The sequence below is a fragment of the Amphiura filiformis genome, chromosome 11, assembly GCF_039555335.1.
Source record: "Amphiura filiformis chromosome 11, Afil_fr2py, whole genome shotgun sequence".
Lineage (NCBI taxonomy): Eukaryota > Metazoa > Echinodermata > Ophiuroidea > Amphilepidida > Amphiuridae > Amphiura > Amphiura filiformis.
The window spans coordinates 3378093-3402341 of NC_092638.1; the positions used below are offsets into that span (position 1 = coordinate 3378093).

At 37.0% G+C, this 24249-nt stretch overlaps 2 protein-coding genes across 2 annotated transcripts in view; one reads left to right on the forward strand and one right to left on the reverse strand.

Moving 5' to 3' along the window:
* LOC140164231 (uncharacterized) overlaps positions 1 to 24249 on the forward strand; it is a 446047-nt gene that overhangs the window by 207859 nt on the left and 213939 nt on the right. The gene's annotated exons all lie outside the window — the stretch shown is intronic.
* Positions 15792 to 17290, reverse strand: LOC140164376 (uncharacterized). Its single transcript, XM_072187653.1, has one exon. The coding sequence runs from the start codon at positions 16929 to 16931 to the stop codon at positions 15792 to 15794; it is 1140 nt and encodes a 379-aa protein (XP_072043754.1). The 5' UTR covers positions 16932 to 17290.

Below are 24249 nucleotides of genomic sequence, written 5' to 3' on the forward strand. Positions count from 1 at the left end.
TATCCCCAATCATATTTCTTTATTTGCAAGGGTTAGGTGATTAATACTGCCATTAAAAAAGCTGGAATAGGTGAAACAAGCAACAAGGAAATTTTATAAACATATTTTATCAAACAAGAAAAAGAATTATTTGTATTAAAAGCTTGAAAGAGTAATTTCCAGTAACTAAATAGCGCCACCAATTTTGTCATTAACAGATACATTTTATATCCGAAAAAGCTTTAAAAATACTAAGTATAAAAGTGAATAATTTTGTAAAAGAGGGAAAATTGAAGTTGAAAATGAATCAAAAGCATCTGTATACATTAGCATGATATCACTTTTAGCTGTTTAAGCCTAAAATTTGGTTGTACATGATGTTTTGTTTGAAAAACTAATAAATTATCCCATCAAACAACCGTGGGGTGCCGGGGCTGTACACCCACCTACGGCAATCGACCCGTGAGGGTACGAGCCACCCAGCAACAGAGTGAGAGAGAGACCGTCTCTCTCATACCTGGTCTCCTGGAGCTACCTGCAATGGAGAAAGGATAAGAAAACATGTAAACTCCCTCTCGTCTCCGAACAGACTGAAGGGAGGGAACCCCGGCGTAAGAGGAGAGGGATAAGCAAGAGGGCCAACCTGCAATGGGGCCACCGACTCCCCAAAGGGGAGGACACCCTCCTCAACCGCCAGAGAACCCAAAACATGAGAAAGCGCACGGGATCCAAAAAAGTGAACACGAGATCCCGTACTACTGAAAGGTGCGCATGGGAACAGTTTTGACATATGCCCCCGCACTATTAAGCGAAAAAAAAAACGCGAATTTTAAGCTTACTGCATGTGCGAAGAAAAATGAGTCAAAACACCGACTACGAAAGCCAAAGTAGCCGGGACAGAATGGGAAATCGCCAAGAAATAATCCCGGCGACCTCCCTGTTGAATTACCAGGGGGGAGCCGAGTGAGAACCTATGATTATTTTACTTGGGCGGTCTCACGTCGGCCACAGAGACTACGAGAAACTAGCAAGGAAAAACATCACAAATGGGAAAAAATCTTGCTATAGTTACAAAAAATACCACCGAAGTGATAACTGATACTCGGAAATAAGCCTCACGCTGCTACGATATTTCTCAACAGAAATTGGAGCTCTTCGTAAACACGTCCTTGTTGGTCGCAAGAAACGAATTGGTGAGGGCGATATCTCGTTAGTGTTGGGCGATACCAACACCTGGGCGTTGTCATCCCCGTTCTCCCGGGGGTGCCAAAACCTTTTCTGTGGTACAGGGGGGTTCTTGTGGTCCCAAACTTCGTTTTGTGCATAGATCAGGTCGTGGGAGGTAAGTAGAGGGTGCGCAGTGTATTGCACGTTTTTTGCATAGGTCGTCATGAATCGTTTTCAGCCACACGGAATGAGAATCACCGTTGTCGATGTCACGGAGACGTTTTGTTTCTATTTAGTGGTTGTTTCCTTTGTAGAAACTTGTTCTTTTGTTTAACGACAGTACGACTTCTTTTCAATTTGTTTTTAAAATCATTTTTAATCATTATTTAATTTTGTGTTTCTTGTTATGTTTTTAGTTTTGCTAAACTTTAGATGTTTGCGTGACGTTGTTTTTCTGTATTTTAAAGAAAGTGTGCATATTGCGGTTCGCGGTTCTGCTTTCCCATGTTGTTTGTTTATTACCCAAGTTTATTATTAGGCCCACATTTAAAATTTATTCATAATTTATACTTCTTGAGTTTCTTGTTTTCACGCCGTTTTCCTAACATTTTGCACCACATTCCTTTACTGTTGTAATTCGTAGGCCTAGGCCTATAATATGCCTACTTGCAATACAGTTTTGATATTTTACATGTTTTGGTTAGGCCCTACTAGTCTTTCATCTTTCATCTTGATGTTATTCGCAGTTTTGATACTTGGTTGTTATTCATCTTTTACTTTGACTTACCTATTTGATATGTGTTTTTTCGTTTGTTTGAGTAGGCCGTATTTTGTTTGCTTTTTAAACATTTTTTCTTTGCTTATTATACTTGAATGATTAGTCACTTATTCAAAAGTAAATATTTAAATAACTTACTAAACAATTAAATAGTAAATAAGTAAAATATAATACATATAAAGAAATAATAAATATGAAATTAATAATAAATTTAATAAAAGCGTAAAAATAACTGAGTAAAAGTGGGGTCCTAAAATAAATATTAGCTATAAAATGACCAATTATTCAAGTATAATATGCAAAGAAAAATGCTTAAAAACATACAAAATGCAAGCCTACTCAAACAAATGAAAAAAGAACTAAGCAAACGGGTAATCAAATTAAAAGCTAAATAACAATAATTATATTATTGATTATTTTACATAGGCCTAGGCCTACGAGTACTATTCATTTTTTAGGCCTTAAATAATGCACATGTTTACTTATTTACTTTCTTATTTGTGTAGTTTTTACTTGTTAATTTAATTACCTATTTATTTACTTGTTTATTCCTTGATAAATTTATTTAGTCAATTATTTACATCATTAATTTTACTTACTTGCTTATTTCTGAACGTGTTTATGTATTTATGTAGGCCTATTTACTTGTTTATTATTTTCTATTATTATATTATTAACATATATTTGAAAAATAATAAAAGAAAGAAAGAAAGAAAAAAAAAAAATCCCTAATATATCCTAATAAAAGCATACAATAAAGCTAAATTGAGAAAATAGCATTAAATCTGGCAACAGATCATCACGCATTTTTTTACGGAGTACCTCTAGAGGTACTCCGCTATTGTCTGTCTCTACGGGAGGTACACCGTGGAAAACCGGATAGGAGTAGTCCACGGATTTTTGACTCGCGTTACGGTACACCGCTACAGAGTAGCCCTGGGGGTAATCCGGAGTAGCTCCAGAGTACATCCAGTGAGAAATTGGATGTGTATATAAAAGTATATTAATATTTGAGTATTTTTAGTCATTTTTAGTATCGGTGCCAATTTCGGCGGCCATTTTCGGTGCTATCACAGAAGGACACTGATGGCTGGGATGCTTTTCCCTTTATCTTATCTTAGAAGTATATTAGGCCCTAAATCAAGCCAAAAAGTTATAGTTTGGTTCAGAAAAATCCCGTTATATGATAACTAATAGTTTTTTTCAGTATTTGGCGGCCATTTTGGGCGCCATATTGAAAATATACTGACTCTTGGGAATTCGTTTTCTTTATATCAACTTGAGTTTATGCAGGGCTCTTTAATTAAACTAAAAAGGTTAGTTTGATTCAGAAATAGTATTCATGGTCATTTATAGTGATTACCTGCATTTGGCGGCCATTTTGGACGGCATCTTGGAAAAACCCACTTGGGGCCAGTTTATATTTTTGGGAACATCCTGAAAATGTTTTGGGGTCATCTCACGAACCAAAAAAAGTTGGTTTGATTTAGTCCTGGGGGATGCACAGGATGTGCCTCTAGCTCCCCGAGTATTAGCACCAGATTATCTGAACACTTGTCTCCATATTTATCAGCCAACCCGCAATCTCAGATCCGTCAATGATTTTCATCGTTTGGATCACCCTAAGGCTCACCTTAGAGCAGGCGACAGGACATTTACTTTATGTGCTTCACGGGAATTGAATAACCTTCCCATCACAATAAGACAATCCTCTTCCATCGCGAGTTTTAAAAAGTCGATTAAGACCTATCTTTTTCCATGATGTGTTTCCGCTGATTTCCTTTGTTGACCTGTATATTTTATGACTTGTCACTATAAGAGTTATGACCGTCGATTTGGTGGAAAAAGGAGGTGAGACATGATCAATTCTGTTCAGGCAGTGAAACCTAATGTTCTGCATATTTTGATACCTAATTTAACATTATGCGACTTTATTTATCCAAGTTATATCAATTTCAATAAAAAGAGAGTATTTCAATAGTGACAACATTTCCATAAACTCACTAATTATGAGCACGGCGTGAGTGTGGTGATCTGTCGGTAGGAATGTAGACGTGTTCAATGCCTAAATATCGGCCTTGTTTCATTGCATGTAGCTTATCAGCACATACGTAAAATAAACGCCACGGAGATTGATTAATGATCATGAAAATATTGACATTTTGATTTACCTGTTTGCTGAAGAGGGCATGTATGGTTACTCCAGTCACCTCTTGATCCCAAACTCTGTTATGCCTGTTAGTTTTGATATCATTACATTATAATTATGATTCAAAGTAATCTTTAGTCTCAATCAGATCTCAGGATTTGATAGTGAGTCACGGGATATTTGTAAATACAATTTCCATTTTTCTATTTGTTGAAACGATGTAAAATGGCAATGTATGGTACAACAAATTTAAATAGAACAACTGCGTCAATTAGGGGTGGTGCAATAATTATATGTACCCCGGGGGTGAATATAGGGGGGGCAAAGATTTTTGGCAGGCCAAAAGGGGGGGCAAGCATTTTTGGCAGGTCAAAGGGGGGTCAAGCGATTTTGGCAGGTCAAAGGGGGGGGCAAGCAATTTTTGGCACAGATATTTTGGGCACCGTTTCTATATTACGACCTAAAAAGGCGTAGGAAAACGTTAGGAACACGTTCAAATATGCAAAATTTCCTGCTCGCTGCGTTCGCACTATATGATAAGACAATTTAAGGTTTTAAATTCGGGTTCCCCAAAATCTTGCATGTGTAAGGGGGGGGCAAAGATTTTTGGCACATCAAAAGGGGGGGGCAAAGGTTTTTTGGCACGTCGAAAGGGGGGGCAAAGATGTTTTGGCACGGCCAGAGGGGGGGGCAAGCGATTTTTGGCAGACCATTTTGAGAATTCACCCCCCCGGGGTACACATAATTATTGCACCACCCCTTACATATGCAACTCTCCCTTACAGCTTGAAAGGAAATGGCGTGAAACTAAATAATTCTCTGATCGTAATTTGTTTTATAGTGAGGCAGGATCATAACATTAAGGGGACAGAGTTGACAAAATCACAAAAATAGGCATGTAAATCCTTTGGGTCTGTACACTGTTACTTTGAAATCATGTATTAAATTGTTTAAATTTGATGGATACACTTTTCAACGGTAGACTTCCAGGTGAACTACACATTTGTTGGTAAAAACCGTGACCAACAGCTGTTGGTTAACTTTAGCATGTGATTGGCTAAACCTTTTATTCATTTGTTGGTTAATTCAATGTTACACACCCGGGGTTACACAACAGGGATAGGTTAAAACTTGTTGATTAAACTTTAATTTGTTATTTCATAAACAAGATAAATAAGATTGTGAAAAATTGTGAACAACTAAATATTGATGATGGATCTGTGGATAAATACCAACATCGATGACATTTATGAAACAATTGCTTGAAACCCTTATATTACGGGCCTATGGCTTTAAATAGTATACCGTATACTAAGTATCATCACCGTCCTTTTGTGGCATAGTCGCAAGTCAAAGTGCTGCTAAACGTGAAACGAGATTAAAGTTGAAATATATTTCTGAGTTGAAATAAATGTAACTCAACGAAACTATTTCTGAAATATGTTTCTATGATCGGTTGATTGTCGAGGAGAGTGCGACAGCTTCATAGCATAGTTCCATAATCGACACCTATTATAGGACTGATCTTTTGATGTTCATAAATCCGTGTCAAATGGAATAGTTCGTCAGATTTTGGAATTTTATTTGAACTTGAATGCGGACAATGTTGATAAAATCACCAAATGTCTTTTTTATCCACTAGCCCTGTGGTAAATCCGGCCTTGCCAATTATTTCTCGTCCATTATCCATTATTTAATCTAAGGCAGACCCTGATCTTAGACCTATATAAAAATCCATTGATTCAAGTCGAATTTCTATTGGTTCGTTTACTGCCTATAAAAATAATTCTTTACATTCCCTCATTTCAAATATATAGTTTTGGTTTCTCTATTGTTCAGAAACCAAAAATCAAGGGATTAAAATGTGGAGATGAACTGGTATGCAATCATAACACTATTGTGCTGGGAGGACACAAGAGGGTATATATAATCAAAAGTATAATGGCCTATAACCATACGTATATAATAGCCTATTGTGCTAATATTTTCATTATCGATATCTAACAACGCGGGCGATTTTTGATGCTCTCTTGCCGTAGGTGGCACACTTCCATGACACCATAAAATAAGTTATGCATAGACATCGTTGAGACATAGGCCTAAAGGATGGATATATACGATTCCTAGGCCTACATGTAGAAATCATGTGCATATATTGAGGGGTGGGGGGGTATTTTGTTTATTTGTCTGAATTTAAACGATGCATGATGATGTAGATGATTTGATTATGAATTAGATTATTCCCCGGAAAGCACAACCCATACCTCTTACCTATGTTCCCTCCGCCACCTATATATAACCTCCTCCTCCCCCTCCCCACACTCGATATCGACTCTTCCCTATTATTCCACTCCACTCTTGAGCCCCCTTTCCCCTCCTTCCTTCCCACTTCCAATGCTCTCCCCCTCTGTTTCTCTTTCTCCCTTACTCTCTTTTCTCTCTCTCTCTCCCTTCTCCAATAAATAAATTGAATAAAAGTCAGTTTAAACCAGCTTTCTATGATATTGATCTTCCGTCATGCGACATGCACATAAATAGAGTTATGTATAATAGTGTTTATATCACTGAAGTCATAATCTGTCAAGTGTCTATTGTCATGTCTGTGGAAATATTTCGATGGTCTATATATTTTCACAGTGAAATCAGCTTAGGCTATTTCGTAGTCTCTTGTCAATGCTTTCAAACTAAATCAATGCTTTCAAATGTAGACTGCTTTGTTCGACTTCTCTGCTCGTGAATATTGCACTGCGAAATTTAAACATTTCTTTTGTATACTTAGATCAGGTAACTCGAAAATCCTGTAATTTTATTTGTCACACCACTTATAAGAAACTGAAACCAAAACCGAAACTACCTGCCACAAATGTTTAGTTTTAAACAAAAGGTAGAAACAATGAGTTCGATATCTTGTGATTCAAGTGGTTAGGCAGGACAATAGGAAACCACGTGACCAAAACCAAAACCAAAACTAAAACTATATATTTGAAATGAGGCAATGTGTGGACGATGTGCGTAGCTAACGATATACATGCTGTTTCTTATAAAATGTAACTCTCTCACCGAAGAAAGTTCACATACCAGCACATTCACCATAGTAGTATGGCACGTCCCTTTACGAATGGATTAGGAGGAATGTACCGGCAGCAGGATGAGAACATGACATCATGATGGACGGAAGTGGTGTTAATGACAGGAAATCACGCCTTTTTGGGTCGAAATCCTGCTCTCTGATTGGTTAATTCAATGTATCTGGGTCAAATTAGGTGTGAAACAACGGAAGGAGATGTGTGAATTAAAACTTACTCCCGAAATTGGGAGGAGAATTTAGGAGGGAAGAGTCGGGAGCGTAAAGTATTTGTACTCTATATGTATTACGTAAGTTAATGTTTTAGTATAAACTTAAGGATCGGGCTATGGAAACTTGAGGATTGGGGCGAATATAAAAGCATTAAGATCACGTGTCGGCTCATCCGGCTCACTAAAAAGGGGTGTGTGGGGTTTACGGGTTGGTCCATGAATTTATTTGTAAGAGATATAGGCATTACAACAACAGGGATGAAAGAAAAGAGACAAATACGGACTGATTATGAGATCGTATAGAGTTAATATTTTATTGTTCTTTTATTCGTTACTCTTTGTCTTATATATTTGTACAGCGCTTTCTATAATATAGATTTACATTAGAAATCTTTACGATAAAACATAACGAGTATAATATTACAAGTATACTACTAATAAATTACAATATTATTATTTAAAGATGTGGTTTACAAGTATTTACAGTAGGTTGGGACACACGCAGCCCCCTCTATACAGCATAAATATTATAAATTATACAAGGGTTGCTATATTTACATTATATTTACATGTAAACCCATACTATGATTTGAAAAAATCATTTTATACAATGGTTAAAATGATTCTACATTTATAACAAGTTCATGTAGTTTTATTTACAGGTGTATTTACATTGTACATATCCACTTAACATACATGTAGTAAGTTAATTCTTAACATTGGTTACATACACATTATACTCATGTATATATTATTACATCATTTACACAGTAAATGGTTACATCATTTACAAAGGTTTTAAGAATGACTGTGTGATACAGATTATAAGCAAAGCATGTTGTTTTATATTCATACTCATGAGGCATCAAACAAAGATATTATTACCAAAATAAATTTGACAGATAGAACATTGCGAGTATAAATATATGTATAATTTATTTTATATTCGTTCGTAAAATAGAGCATCTTCTTTTAATTGCTGATTTTCAAGGGTTACATTAAATCTTTAAACCCAAGACTGATCAGATCATCATACACAGTGAGGCATTATTTTAAGTTGTTTGATTATTTCAATCACTCGATATGAGAGGATAACAATGGCGCGAAGACCAGAGAAATAAGTTTTTTTCATTTTTTTTTCATTTTAAATTTTGCTTATACCGATTTAAATGTCATTCATTCATTCATTCATTCATTCATTCATTCATTCATTCATTCATTCATTCATTCATTCATTCATATTTTATTTTCATCAATCATCAAAATGCATGTAATACATAAAAGCCAACAAAGTAATACAAAATATATAAAGCTAGAATATTAAATACAATCAGGAATCAATAGTATAATCAAGCTTACGATTAAATCAATATAATGTAAGTCAATACAGTAATATAATAATGCATGCTTAAGCAGACTACATTTTAAATGACAGTAATGATAATAATAATAATAATGATGATGATGATAATAATAATAACACAAATAATAATAATAATGATAATACAATATAGTACTGCATGATTAATTATTAAGCAAGATTAAGCAAGCATTAGATTATACAAAATATATGAATGATCATTGATATAATGAATAGTCAAAATTAATACGAAATATGAGGCAAGAATTAATGGTATAATTATATATCGATACAATCAATTAGTAACAATTATATCAGTATAATATAAATAAATACAACAACATAATAATGCATGCTTATCAGAATACATTTTAAATGGTCATTGATACAATAAATACAAAGTATAGTAATACAATTCTAAACTAGGTTGTTGAGCAAAGGAAATTGAGAGGGAAAAGAGATGATTGACGAGGACTCTGCTAAACGCGGGGCGTGAGGTGCAGAGACCTCATTGACACACAAACATACACATACACATATCCGACAGAAAGAAAAGAAGAGAAAAGGATATGAAAGGGAAGAAAAAGAAAAGAGAAAGAGAAGAATAGTGAAGGTCATAGCTACTAATTACGTCAAGAGCATAATGGAAACAAACGCCTACGGTTTCTGATGATGATTCTGATGATGCAGTATTAATGTGAAGTTCGGTGGCTACTATTGTAGGAATGCAAGCAGTAGAAGATAATTAAAGCACACAAAGGGAACACAGGGGGAACACAATACAAAGATTGGATAGCAGCTAAGTAGAATATAAAAAAATCAAGCACAACTACCGTAAAGCTTCGAGGGTAAACATGTAGTGTCTATGCCAAATCATATTCACCGATGAAACATTTTTTCAGCCTGCTTTTAAAGGCAACATGTGATACAGAGTGTTTGATGTTAAGAGGGAGAGAGTTCCAGAGAAGTGGTCCTCTGGTTTTAGAGGTGTTACCAGCAAGAACAGATTTAGTAGGAATGATGAATGGTACTGAACATAATTCAATATTTAAGTGGGAATTGACATGTAATCAGTGTATAGTAAATGAGACAAAGTAGAGTAATTATTTGAAACAATACCACTAAAGTAAGTTAATTGCAAAGCCAAGTGTATGCTTAAAGTGATGATGCAAAGAATTAAAAAAGATCATAAAACCAATGGAGGGAAATGATGAAGCCATACACGTGCCTTGTGCAATTAATATAATTAGACAAGATGATATGCTAAGATTTTGAAATTACTAGATATAAACATCATAATCAAGTTCATGTCTGTAACTAAGACAATAGAAAACCATAAATAAGTGAGAAATATTGAACATAATTCAATATTTAAGTGGGAATTGACATGCAATCAGTGTATAGTAAATGAGACAAAGTAGAGTAATTTTTTGAAACAATAGCACTAAAGTAAGTTAATTACAAAGCCAAGTGTATGCTTAAAGTGAGGAAGCACATAAAGATCATAAAACCATTGGAAGGAAATCATGGAGCCATACACGTGCCTTGTGCAATTAATATAATTAAACAAGATGATATGCTAAGATTTTGAACTCAAATACAAATTACTAGATATAAACATCATAATCAAGTTCATGTCTATAACTAAGACAATAGAAAACCATGATCAAGTGAGAGATACTGAACATAATTCAATATTTAAGTGGGAATTGACATGCAATCAGTGTATAGTAAATGAGACAAAGTAGAGTAATTATTTGAAACAATAGCACTAAAGTAAGTTAATTGCAAAGCCAAGTGTATGCTTAAAGTGAGGATGCAAAGAAAGATCATAAAACCAATGGAGGGAAATGATGAACCATACACGTGCCTTGTGCAATTAATATAATTAGACAAGATGATATGCTAAGATTTTGAAATTACTAGATATAAACATCATAATCAAGTTCATGTCTGTAACTAAGACAATAGAAAACCATGATCAAGTGAGAAATATTGAACATAATTCAATATTTAAGTGGGAATTGACATGCAATCAGTGTATAGTAAATGAGACAAAGTAGAGTAATTATTTGAAACAATAGCACTAAAGTAAGTTAATTGCAAAGCCAAGTGTATGCTTAAAGTGATGATGCAAAGAAAGATCATAAAACCAATGGAGGGAAATGATGGAGCCATACACGTGCCTTGTGCAATTAATATAATTAAACAAGATGATATGCTAAGATTTTGAACTCAAATACAAATTACTACATATAAACATCATAATCAAGTTCATGTCTATAACTAAGACAATAGAAAACCATGATCAAGTGAGAGATACTGAACATAATTCAATATTTAAGTGGGAATTGACATGCAATCAGTGTATAGTAAATGAGACAAAGTAGAGTAATTATTTGAAACAATAGCACTAAAGTAAGTTAATTGCAAAGCCAAGTGTATGCTTAAAGTGAGGATGCAAAGAAAGATCATAAAACCAATGGAGGGAAATGATGGAGCCATACACGTGCCTTGTACAATTAATATAATTAGACAAGATGATATGCTAAGATTTTGAACTCAAATAAATAAGATAAAGCAGAGCCATTATTTGAAACAATGTAGCACTAATAAAGTAAGTTAATTGCAGAGACAAGTGTATGCTAAAAGGAGGATGCAAAGGAAGATCAAGAAACCAGTTGAGGAAGTTGATCTAGCAATACACGTGCCTTGTGCAATGAATATAGTTAAGCAAGAACTGAAGGAATATAAATAAGAAAATATATCAGGGATATTTTGAAAGCATAAACAAGTAGTCAATATCAAATTCAGTCATGAATGACTCATTGAGAGTAGGTACTCAAGAGTGTATACATAATTAGATACATAAAAAAGTCAAAGCATAGTAAATACCTTGTTTAGATGAAAGAGATAACAACCTTTAGTTGATACAAAATACAATACAACAAATAGTCCGAATTTGATAGACGAGGTCGCGTGATTATTCCGTTGTGGAAACGCGAGCAAATGTCAGTAACATATACAACTAGAGTCAACAGACGCTGATACAAGCCGCAATTTGACCCCTATAACTTGACCCCTGGGTTACGGATGGGGTCAACTGCTCTTGCATTGTGCTTAGGAGGTCATAAGAAATATTCCTGGTGAATTTCAGCTTAATCGGAACTTATACATGGATTTTGATTTTTGAAAATTTTGATTGACCTTTTGACCCCCTTAATGACCTTTGACCTCAATGAAAAAAACACCTTGTGTACACCGACAAAATGTATTGTTCCAATTTTAATTAAAAAATTCTAACATGTTTAGTTCTTGAGATAAAAATTCTTGAAGTTATTCAGCTAAAAACAGGAAGTGACCCCTTAATGACCTTTGACCCCCAAAATAAAAATACCATGCATACATCAGGGAACACTTATTCATGTATGTTGGTTATATTATTCTGGTCTGTTTACATTTGGAGATAGAATTTTTTTAAACATTTTTGATAATTTTCGTTTTTGACCGGAAGTAACCCCTTAATGACCTTTGAGCCCAAAACTGTAGGCATCCTAAAGACCCTGGCTAGTAGCAATGCATGTGTGCTAATGGCGACTCTCTGCTATATAATTTGTAAAGACAGTGATTTTTGAATATTTTTTACAAATTTTTCAGACTTTCACCGGAAATGACCCCTTAATGACCTTTGACCTCAATCTTTTTAGGAAGTTTTAAGCACTGCCACATGTTGATTCATATGCATGAGTCACATGATCATTGCATGTAATTTGTGGAAGGAGTAGCATTTTTTGTGAAATCACATTTTTGACCATTATAGCTAGGTCAAAGGTCACAGCGAGGTCAAAGTCAAATGGCAGGTTTGGCCTAGCCCAATGGTCATTTGGGTCAACTTTGGTTGAAATCTGTCAATCCCTTGCGGAGCTACATGCAGTTGATTGCGGTTGCCAGAAGAAAGAAAGAACTAGATCTGGTTACAGATCTGGACCTAGCGGGCCGGAAATGCCAGTCTTAACTTAAAGTTTGACCTTTGACCGGCTATTATGGACATCTCACACCATTAATGGTGCATCACTGTAGCATGTAGGGGCTTTATCCGTTTTCCATAGGCTGAGATACAGCTACTTTTCCGTAATTTTAAACATTTTTTGCAAATTTGACGTTTTGACCTCCTTAATGACCTTTGACCCCAATATAAAAAACCTCATATACACCGAGAAAATGCATTGTTACAGTTTAAATTAAAAAATCTACTATGCTTAGTTATGGAGATAAAAATTCTTGAAGTTATTTAGCTTAAAACCGGAAATGACGTCTAAATGACCTTTGACCAAAAAATAAAAATACCGTGCATACATCAGGTATCACTAATACATATATGAAATTTATGTCACTCTGGTCTGGTTACGTTTTGAGATATAAAAAAAATGAACATATTTGATGATTTTTGGTTTTTGACCGGAAGCGACCCTTAATGACCTTTGACCCCAAAACTGTAGACACCCCAAAGACCCTGGTTGGTAGCAATGCATGTGTGCTAATGACAACACTCTGCTATGTAATTTGTAAAGACAGTGATTTTTTGAATATTTTTAGCTTTCAGACCGGAAATGACCCCTTAATGACCTTTGACCCAAATTCTGTGAATAATTTATAGGCACTGGATATAGCCGATGCATATGTGAAAGTGACGTCATTATATGATGTAACATGTAGGAGAAGAAGCATTTTGAAGATATTTGGTTTTATACCGGAAATGACCCTTAATGACCTTTGACCCCAAATTTGTGAATATCCTATAGACACTGGATATAGCCGATGCATATGTGCAAGTGACGTCATTGTAGGATGTAACATGTAAGAGAAGAAGCATTTTGAAATTTGTTGCCAGAAGAAAGAAGCAGAAGAAGAAAGAAGAAAGATCCGATAGCATCACAAGACCTAGCCGGTGTCCCGGCTAGGTAACTAGAGTCAACAGACGCTGAATACAAGCCGCAATTTGACCCCTATAACTTGACCCCTGGGTCACGGATGGGGTCAACTGCTCTTGCATTGTGCTTAGGATGTCATAAGAAATATTCCTGGTCAATTTCAGCTTAATCGGAACTTATACATGGATTTTGATTTTTTAAATTTTTGATTGACCTTTTGACCCCCTTAATGACCTTTGACCTCAATGAAAAAAAAACCTTATGTACACCGACAAAATGTATTGTTCCAATTTTAATTAAAAAATTCTAACATGTTCAGTTCTTGAGATAAAAATTCTTAAAGTTATTCAGCTAAAAACAGGAAGTGACCCCTTAATGACCTTTGACCCCCAAAATAAAAATACCATGCATACATCAGGGAACACTGATTCATGTGTGATGGTTATATTATTCTGGTCTGTTTATCTTTTGAGATAAAAATGTTTTGAACATTTTTGATAATTTTGGTTTTTGACCGGAAGTAACCCCTTAATGACCTTTGACCCCGAAACTGTAGGCATCCTAAAGACCCTGGCTAATAGCAATGCATGTGTGTTAATGGCGACTCTCTTCTATGTAATTTGTACAGACAGTGATTTTTGAATATTTTTACAAATTTTTCAGATTTTGACCGGAAATGACCCTTAATGACCTTTGACCTCAATTCTTTTTAGGAAGTTTTAAGCACTGCCACATGTTGATTCATATGCATGAGTCACATGATCATTGCATGTAATTTGTGGAAGGAGTAGCATTTTTGTGAAATCACATTTTGACCATTATAGCTAGGTCAAAGGTCACAGCGAGGTCAAAGTCAAATGGAAGGTTTGGCCTAGCCCAATGGTCATTTGGGTCAACTTTGGTTGAAATCTGTCAATCCTTGCGGAGCTACATGCAGTTGATTGCGGTTGCCAGAAGAAAGAAGAAGAAAGAAAGAATTGAGAAGAGACAGCACAAGCCGACGTTTGACGTCGGCTTGTAAAGAAAGAAAGAAGAAAGAATTGAGAAGAGACAGCACAAGCCGACGTTTGACGTCGGCTTGTAAAAATAAATTATAGTGATGCTAGGTCGCGTGATCTGAAGATATTAACAAATCTGCCTGATGTTGTAAGGCATTGGACGCGTCCATCAGTGGTCCATGCAGATTTCACCAGCGGATGAGATCTGGTTGCATTGAGAAGATTCATTCGTTTGGCTGTAAGATTCTCGGAAATAAGGATCCCGGTCCCCTTGAGCGCTTTCTTCACTTTAAAAACTTTGCTCCTGTCGGCGTAGCTAATGAATTTGATGATAATTGGTCGCGGTGATCGCGGACGGGAAGCAGTGTTCTCATCTGAGGATCGGTTGCTCTTCTTGTTCTTGTTCCCAAGACGGTGGGTTCTGTCTAGGTCTGCTGATGTGATGGTAATGCCGAGATGATTTTGGATGTGGCTGATGACTATGTCATCGGTGTCTTCTTCTTCTGAGTCTTGCTCAGGAACACCATGCAAGAGGAGACAGTTCCTTCTGGAATACTGTTCTAGGTCATCCAGTTTTTCATCTAGCTTTGTTACTTCAGTGGAGAGTGAGTTCTGTTTTTCTTTCATAGTACCAGATTCTTCTTTCAGTGCATGGATATCGTGTTCGCAGGCATTGGTTACGTTCTGGGAGATTTTATCTTCCAGGCTCTCCTGTAGTCTGTCTGTGATCTTGTCAACAAGAGTGTCAGATGTTAAGAGGATATTGGCAATTGTGTCTGCCAGAGAATTGAGAAGTGACTCATCATTAATTAAAAGTTGGCGTAGTTGGGTGGCCAGCTTGGTTTGTGTGCCGACGGCTGGTGTTGACGGCGTATGTGTGCTGACGGCTGGTGATGACGGCAAATCACACGGTTGGGCGCCATTTTGATTTTTACGTAATGGTGAGGATGTTGGTGAGGATGTAGAGTTTCCCTTTCTACCTCTAAGACTTAGGGATCTTGTCTCCTTCCTATCGCCCATTGTATTCCGTGTCCTTAGATGAAGTAGTAGAATGAAGATTTACTTGAATATATGCCGTAGATTGATGGAAATTGTGGTTTTTTTTGTCACCTAGTAACGGACGTTTATATAATCATGTCAACCCGATCGTAGGGGGCGTTTTGTCTAGGTAGGTGGTCGTGATACCATCTTCTAGGACGTTTCGCTTGGGATAGAAGTACGTGAACCCAGCCCGAGATTGTGTGTATGTGTAAATGCTGTTGTCTTGAACTCTAAACCCCTTGTTAGTTCCACTCGCTGACTGTTTGCTTCGCAATACTTCCAAATATAGGTCTTTGGTAATGATGTCTTTATTGCATTGCTTGTTGACCCCTTTACAGCTGAACTTGTCCTTCCCACCAAAACAGTAGTACGTTTTACTACAAAGGGCCACAATGCCTTGACCTTCCCATTCTACTTTAAACAGGCCCGGGGTCCGCTTATCGTGAGCAGCGTTTGCCAGGGTATCTGTCCGTGGAAACCATTGATGTTTTTCCTTGTGAAAACGCTCTCGTAATTCTGGCTTAACAAGTTCTTCTAGCGATTCACCAGCAAGGGCAATATAGGCGCTATCGGTGTCCATTTCGACATACTGGAAATTGGATCGATCTACAAACACATCCAAGAAATCAAAGTAAAATTCCAGCATGCGCAATTTTGCATATTGGTAGACGAAGAAGCCTATCTGTATCGGCAAGTCTTCTCGTATAACTTTCTTTGCCAGTGCCACTTCATACACGTTTTCATTAACATCATCGAGATCTCGAAATAATGGCTCATTGATGTATTTAGCTGCTTCTGTGTCAGTGCAGACTTTGACATTCATGTGGCACTCCTTGTTTGTGATGGTCTTTCCATAAGCAGAGTTACCGATCAACTTCATGGTGTCAGCTATTATGGCCTTTGAAGGATCAACATCACCAGCTCTTCGAGCATCTGATACGGCATTACCAAAGGCTTTGAAACATGCCTTTGGTAAGTATTCAACTACTTGGTAGATGTGTGTCACCTCAAGACCATGGGTCAAGTACCACTTTAGGAGAGGTGTGGCTAAAAGAACCTTTTCCCCAAACATGCTTCCTATTAGACTTCTTCTCGCAGTAGTCATGATCTCGTGCTCTTCTGCATAATTTGCCATGAATGGGCCTATGTCATCCACTGAGATGTTGACATTTTTGAAGATTGGTGTCATTTCTTCAAAGTAGGGCTTTAAGTTGTCTGGTACGTGTCGCATGCGACGCAACCAAACAGTTCATCATTGAGGACTGACTGAATAATCCTCTGACAAGAGATAGATGAACATCTGTCAAGAGGTGATTGTCGAGCTTCAAAAAACTGCTTCATGGATGGATCAGTACGCTTCAGAGTCCTGAACTCGGATTCCCACATCCCTACGTATATATATCCGAGGTCCTCTATGTACCGGCGTTTTTCAAGTGTTTTCTCGTACAGCTCTTTCATGGATTTTCCACTTTTCTTGTTGAACTCACAACCGTTTGTTAGAAAACAATCATGACCATGCCAGAAGCACCCTCCGAACTCGAATACAAGATTGTCGTAGAATCCATCGACTGGTACTCTTCGCGGTCCTACTCGCTTGTTGCCTATATGTCTTATGGGGATACCTCGCTTGTGAGATTCCCACTCAAGCCACTCAAGAGCTACTCTAGACGTTGACTTCCTCTCTTTTTTAAAGCCAGTTTTCTCGAGTCGTCGGACATAGTCTCCGGTTGGCATGGGCTGCATGATGGCTGATAGGTAGAGTGTTTTCTCGTACAGCTCTTTCATGGATTTTCCACTTTTCTTGTTGAACTCACAACCGTTTGTTAGAAAACAATCATGACCATGCCAGAAGCACCCTCCGAACTCGAATACAAGATTGTCGTAGAATCCATCGACTGGTACTCTTCGCGGTCCTACTCGCTTGTTGCCTATATGTCTTATGGGGATACCTCGCTTGTGAGATTCCCACTCAAGCCACTCAAGAGCTACTCTAGACGTTGACTTCCTCTCTTTTTAAAGCCAGTTTTCTCGAGTCGTCGGACATAGTCTCCGGTTGGCATGGGCTGCATGATGGCTGATAGGTAGAGTGCGTTTGCATCGTAACCAACTATCTTCTTGCAATCCTTTCCTCCTCTAATCCTGGTCTTACCTGCCTCGTGGTAGCGGTGGAAAACTATCGACGGTCCTCCTACCAAATTGTCTTTGAATGTTCCATGAAGGTCTCTGTTCTTTTTATCGAACAGCGAAAAAGTAGATTCTGGGCTGATTTGAAAGAGGTACTTCATAGTCAATCCAGGAACTGATATCCCATCTTTGAAAGCATCTATCTTGCGCTCCTTGTAAAACTTGGCCATCTTCCCTAGGGCTTCTATAAATGGCTCCACGTCCCTATTGTTGTACCATACTAATAAATCGTTCACAGTTTGCATGTGGTTTTCTTTCCAAACTTGCTGACAATAGGCATAATCATTTGGCGAACATACATAATCATTCTTGAGGGAACTATAAAAGGCCTCGTATGGTGGTAAACAAGGGTATACAAGCTTATCGAGACTATCAAACCATTCATATGGAAAGAACCCCTTTCTCAAAGTACAATCATAGGCCTTAAGAAAAGCATCGTAGCTGAAATTGGGTGCTAAGAAATTCCTAATATCCATAAAGCGCAAATGTTTGGTCTTGAGACACATGTAACTATTGTTTCGTTTCACCTGGAACTTCACCTCCTCATGTGTTTTGAAGAATTTATAGAGGTAGGGCTTGATGAGGTTTGTATCGTAACTCCCGCTGTTAAAGCCAAATACCGGGAGCTCTTTCAAGTAGGCTTCTAATTCTGCATTCAACTTTTCCAGGTGAACTCGCATTGGTTTACCCTCATCATCTTTAGCAAGAGGTGCAAGTTTGTTGATTTGCTCAGAGAGTTGTTCAAAGACCCCAGCAAATGAATCTCTCATCAACTTATACCTGGTATGACTGATCTCCAACATATATAGCATCATGGTATCTACTAGGCTTTGAGGATTTCCTGTTGAAACGAAACACTGAGGAGTTTCATGACCCGGTACATTACTACAAATTGAAACGCTGGCAGGGACATGTTTCATATCCCAGGTCAGCGTGTCAGTTGGAGAAGACTTCTTAGTCTTATCGAAAAACGCTTCAAAATCAAACACAGCTCGATACGGGAAGTATCTTTGTTCTTCAGCAATGACAATACCCTCTTCTTTCAACTTTTCAAAAATTGTGGGTGGCTTGGTGTAGTATCCTCCTGGATATTTGTGCTTTGTCCCTTCACCGTTGCATTTTGCCTCATGACGATGTAGTTGTTTACCCGACTTCCACAGCTTATTACACTTCTTGCAGATGAATGACTTGCTGTACTTGTTAATATCTGTGATGAAGCTGAAATGACATCCATACAAATTCAGATACATGGTGGTGTCATATCTATCAAGACTGCGCTGCAGGAGATGAGCAACTACCACGGGTTGGTTGATTCTATCCACATCATCCATTTCTGAATCTCCATCAACCCCACCATCAACAGCCTCACTCATCCCTTCACTTTCCTCCCTTTCCCCTTCGTCATTCTTGTCATACTTCTGTACAAGCTCGTAAACTACTATGTTAACTTCAAAAACCTCTTCTAGTTTACTCAACTCTGAGAGTTTTACCCCTGGAAAGTCCTTACAGTTACTATCAGCTGCGTATATATGAAATAGTTCATTTGTCTTCTTTACGAGCCGATCTTGGGTGTAACCTTGATGCAAAGCAAGACAACGAAAGAAACAAAGATTGTCGTGATAAGGGTTTCCCTTTGGGTCATTTGTCAAAGGTATCACCGCCCGGTTATCTCGGATGTATTCGGGCAGTTGAACTTCACGAGCACCTATGGGGTGATCGGGTAATCTATAGAGGTAAAATGTGACATTTGTTACAAGATCTACTATCCACTTAGAATCGGGACGTTGCAATCTTGCATACTCGAGGGGATCTTGTTCTGAAAAAGATTTCAGAAACGACATAAGATCAAGCCTATTCTGAATCATGAAAGGGGCTGTCAATACTCTGGTATTAGTAGATGAGTAATGATACTTTAATTCTTTAGTCTCATTGTTTCGGAGCACGAAGCCAAATGCCACATTAATTTTGAATGCCGTTTTCTGTTTTTCAAACAAGTCTGTGACTAGATTGGCTAGATACTCTGAATCCAGAGACAGTAACCTAAAGTTATAAGTGTCCCTAATTTTGCCCTTTTTACAAGAGTCTTTGATCTTCTTCCAATGTTTTCTGTACAATGCGCGTAATACTTCGTCATTCTTCAGTTGATCAAACAGATCTTTAGGAAGTTCCTCTTGTTCTTCTGGAAAATCAGATGCTTGTCCAGTCCTTCTTCGCTTGAATAGTCGTCCAGGTTCTTGTTGGTTTTGAAAAATATCTTGATCACCATGGTCAGGTATTCCTGTATAAATGAAGCAGAAATATCGGTTTTATTAATTGATTTTAAAAAGAGCATTCATGTCAACAACTTTGATAAAAAAGAAAAAAAAAATGATTCTATGATTACCAGTTTTATTTTGTTGTCTTAAGCAAAGAGTTGAGACAAACAGGGAAGGTGTTAATGTGGAACATAAAATGAGCCAGTATTATTCAAATGTGCAATGTGTAGTAAACAAAAGAGCTGATAATGAGTGGATGAGGAGGTAAAATGAGGAAATGAACGAATGAGGAGCCAAAAAGACCCAATAATGTCCAACTGAGCCGGTTAAAGTGAGGAGAAGAGCTGATAATGAGCCAATGAAAAGCCAAAATGAGCCGATGATGTTCTATTAAATGAGCTGATTGTGCAGATGAGGAGGACAAAGTGAGCAAAAGAGGAAGGAACCGAGGAGATGAGGAACTTAAAGTGAGCTGATTGTGCAGATGAGGAGGACAAAGTGAGCAAAAGAGGAAGGAACCGAGGAGATGAGGAACTTAAAGTGAGCTGATTGTGCAGATGAGGAGGACAAAGTGAGCAAAAGAGGAAGGAACTGAGGAGATGAGGAACTTAAAGTGAGCATTGTCTATATAAACAACCGTTTCATCACATTTTTGTCATTTAGAGATAAACCTCAGAAGAGTAAACATCATGAATTCTCTCTCCATCATCAAACCACACGCTTGTCACCTGTGTGACAGAAGCTTCGATAAGAAGTATAATTTAAGAAGACACATAGAAGCTGTACATGCTGATCAAGAGTCTACAACCGATGAAAATGAAAGTGATGATAATGAAATGGAAGCCATTCGATATGAAAATTCACACACATCGGAAAATTATAGGCCTATGTTTAAGAAGCGTAGAGTTGAAGATTCCCAAGTAGAAGATTCTGAAAGTGAATCTCCTGATGATGACAATCATTTGGAGGAAGGGGATTCTGAGATTGAAAAGGAGGTAGAAGATGAGGAGTCAACGGATGAAAATGACTCTAGTTCTGAACTGGAAGACAATGCCACCTATCAAGACTGGTTGAAAGAAGCCATGGAGTCAACTGAAGAAATGTGGAGTGCAAAGTATGGAAAATATGTCAATGGAGGCATGAGTGAAAATGAAGCCAAGGAAAAAGCAAATAGGAAGACACAGTGGGCAGTCAAGAGAAACTTCTTCGACAACTATACGGACTTTTTGTCCAGTTACCTACACCTTAAAGACGACGATACTTATCAAGAAATTGTGGAAGATCTTGAAGAGAAATTAGATAAAGGCGTGGATGTCAACAAAGCATTGAGCAGAGTGCTGCCTAAACACCAATCCAAATTTGACGGATTGTTCCAACAAGTTGAAGATGAAGATGAGGAAACTGACGAAGAAGATAATGCCGATTAAAGACTATAGACTGACTATTATTTTAAAATAGAGTCAATACTTTCTTAGTAAATTCTACATAACCGAACCTTGTACTGTTTTTGATCAATTTAATGAATAATAAAATTATTAATATTGTTTAAAAAGACAATCTTTCTGTATATAGGCTCTAACCTATTTCACAACAAATGAGTTTAGTGTTGCATGAATTTGTATAACAGTTAAACAACCATATATTAGAACGTACGTAAGCCATTCTTATTATGTTTATAAACAATTAAAGAAAAATAATAATAATAATAATAATAATAATAATAATAAAATACACTCACCCATTTCAGTTGTGTCTGGTTTTGGTCTCTTTGTATGAACCTTCAAGTGACTTTTCAGGTGGTCGGCACGTTGAAATATATGTCCGCATGTCCCACACTGAAAGGACTCTGTTCCATCTCCATGTTGCTCGCGTTGATGTCTCTTTAGATTGTCGCTTCGTTTAAAAGTTTTGTGACATTTGTCACAATTCAAGACCTGCTGTCTCGGTCGTATGTTGATAAGGTTACCCTCGCGTCCAAAGTGTAATTTTCGATGAGTTTTCATGTGGTCTTCTCGAGAAAAGATTTTACCGCAGACAACACAGACGAAATTACTATCATTTTGTTTATGCTGCGTCCGAATGTGTCTCTTCAGATTAAAAGCACGGTCAAAGGTAGCTTGGCAAAATTGACAATGGTGTTGCTTGATGCCTTTTGAAGCCATGGCGAATTATACTGTAACAGCCAATGTATATTGTGAACAAGAATCATAAATAAATTTACTGCAGAGAAGATACTGAAGAGCAGAGAAGACAAGTGAACGCTTCGATGTCTAAAGACAGAATGATTTCAAATTGATTAACACTGTCCTATTAACAAAGAAATGCCAGGAAACTATTATGGGATAGCGGGAACTATTATGGGAAGTGTATTAATTATGCAAATTAATAAATGTCATGAAGTAATTATGATTTTAGATTATGACAATACCAATTAAGTAATTAACCTGACTAAAGACAATATCAATTATCTCATAGTAGGGAAGAAGGAAGTTTCAATTGTTACGCAACTATTTAATTAGTTTCAATTAAACAAGTTGAATCTTGGGCAAAATAAAAAAATAAACATGTTTCACGTCCCCTCCCGCTTCCTTTTTTGAGGTTTCCTCAAATATATTTTTATTTTTTTAAATTCAGTTATAACTTTTCAAAAAATATGTCTAGGAAGTTGAAATGCTTTCTATAGCCTTGTTAAGATACAAGAAACATTTTAGATAGGTTTTGTGATCATTGGAGGGGTGTAACTCTCAGAACAACAAATAAAAAAGGGCCTCCTCCTTTTTCCAGGCATTATCGTATACGCTAAAACAACTCTAAGTATGGGTATTTACACCAATTTTGCGATAAAAAATAGAAAATAAAAAGCCCCCTCCTCCTCCTTTTTTTCGAAAACCCGGACGTGCAACATGTTTTATTTTTTACCTGGCCAATGTTGGTTCCAAAATTATAGACATGGATGGATTTAATTTAATTACCCAGTTGGATCTTCAAATATGTATTCTTGCATGTAAATAATTTTTACTGTATTATTGTAATAGCTGTAAATATAGCAACCCTTGTATAATTTATAATATTTATGCTGTATAGAGGGGGCTGCGTGTGTCCCAACCTACTGTAAATACTTGTAAACCACATCTTTAAATAATAATATTGTAATTTATTAGTAGTATACTTGTAATATTATACTCGTTATGTTTTATCGTAAAGATTTCTAATGTAAATCTATATGTGACCGTATAGCACGAATGAGCCGTAAATGTCCTCAATTGTATTCTGAGTTACAGTGTAAAATGGGAATGAAGGTCATATTCCTAGGTATTTCAATTTGGTGCTACGTGTATCTCATTAAATGAGGTACACGTAGCACCCAATTGAGGTACCTATGAATACGACCTTCATGCCCATTTTACACTGTAACTCAGAATACAATTGAGGACATTTACGGCTCATTCGTGCTGTACGGTCACATATTATAGAAAGCGCTGTACAAATATATAAGACAAAGAGTAACGAATAAAAGAACAATAAAATATTAACTCTATACGATCTCATAATCAGTCCGTATTTGTCTCTTTTCTTTCATCCCTGTTGTTGTAATGCCTATATCTCTTAAAAATAAATTCATGGACCAACCCGTAAACCCCACACACCCCTTTTTAGTGAGCCGGATGAGCCGACACGTGATCTTAATGCTTTTATATTCGCCCCAATCCTCAAGTTTCCATAGCCCGATCCTTAAGTTTATACTAAAACACTAACTTACGTAATACATATAGAGTACAAATACTTTACGCTCCCGACTCTTCCCTCCTAAATTCTCCTCCCAATTTCGGGAGTAAGTTTTAATTCACACATCTCCTTCCGTTGTTTCACACCTAATTTGACCCAGATACATTGAATTAACCAATCAGAGAGCAGGATTTCGACCCAAAAAGGCGTGATTTCCTGTCATTAACACCACTTCCGTCCATCATGATGTCATGTTCTCATCCTGCTCCCGGTACATTCCTCCTAATCCATTCGTAAAGGGACGTGCCATACTACTCACCATTTGCCTTCTTTGTGCCCACGTTATAGTTTCAATAAATTGCTTGTGATGAGATCATGCAATTC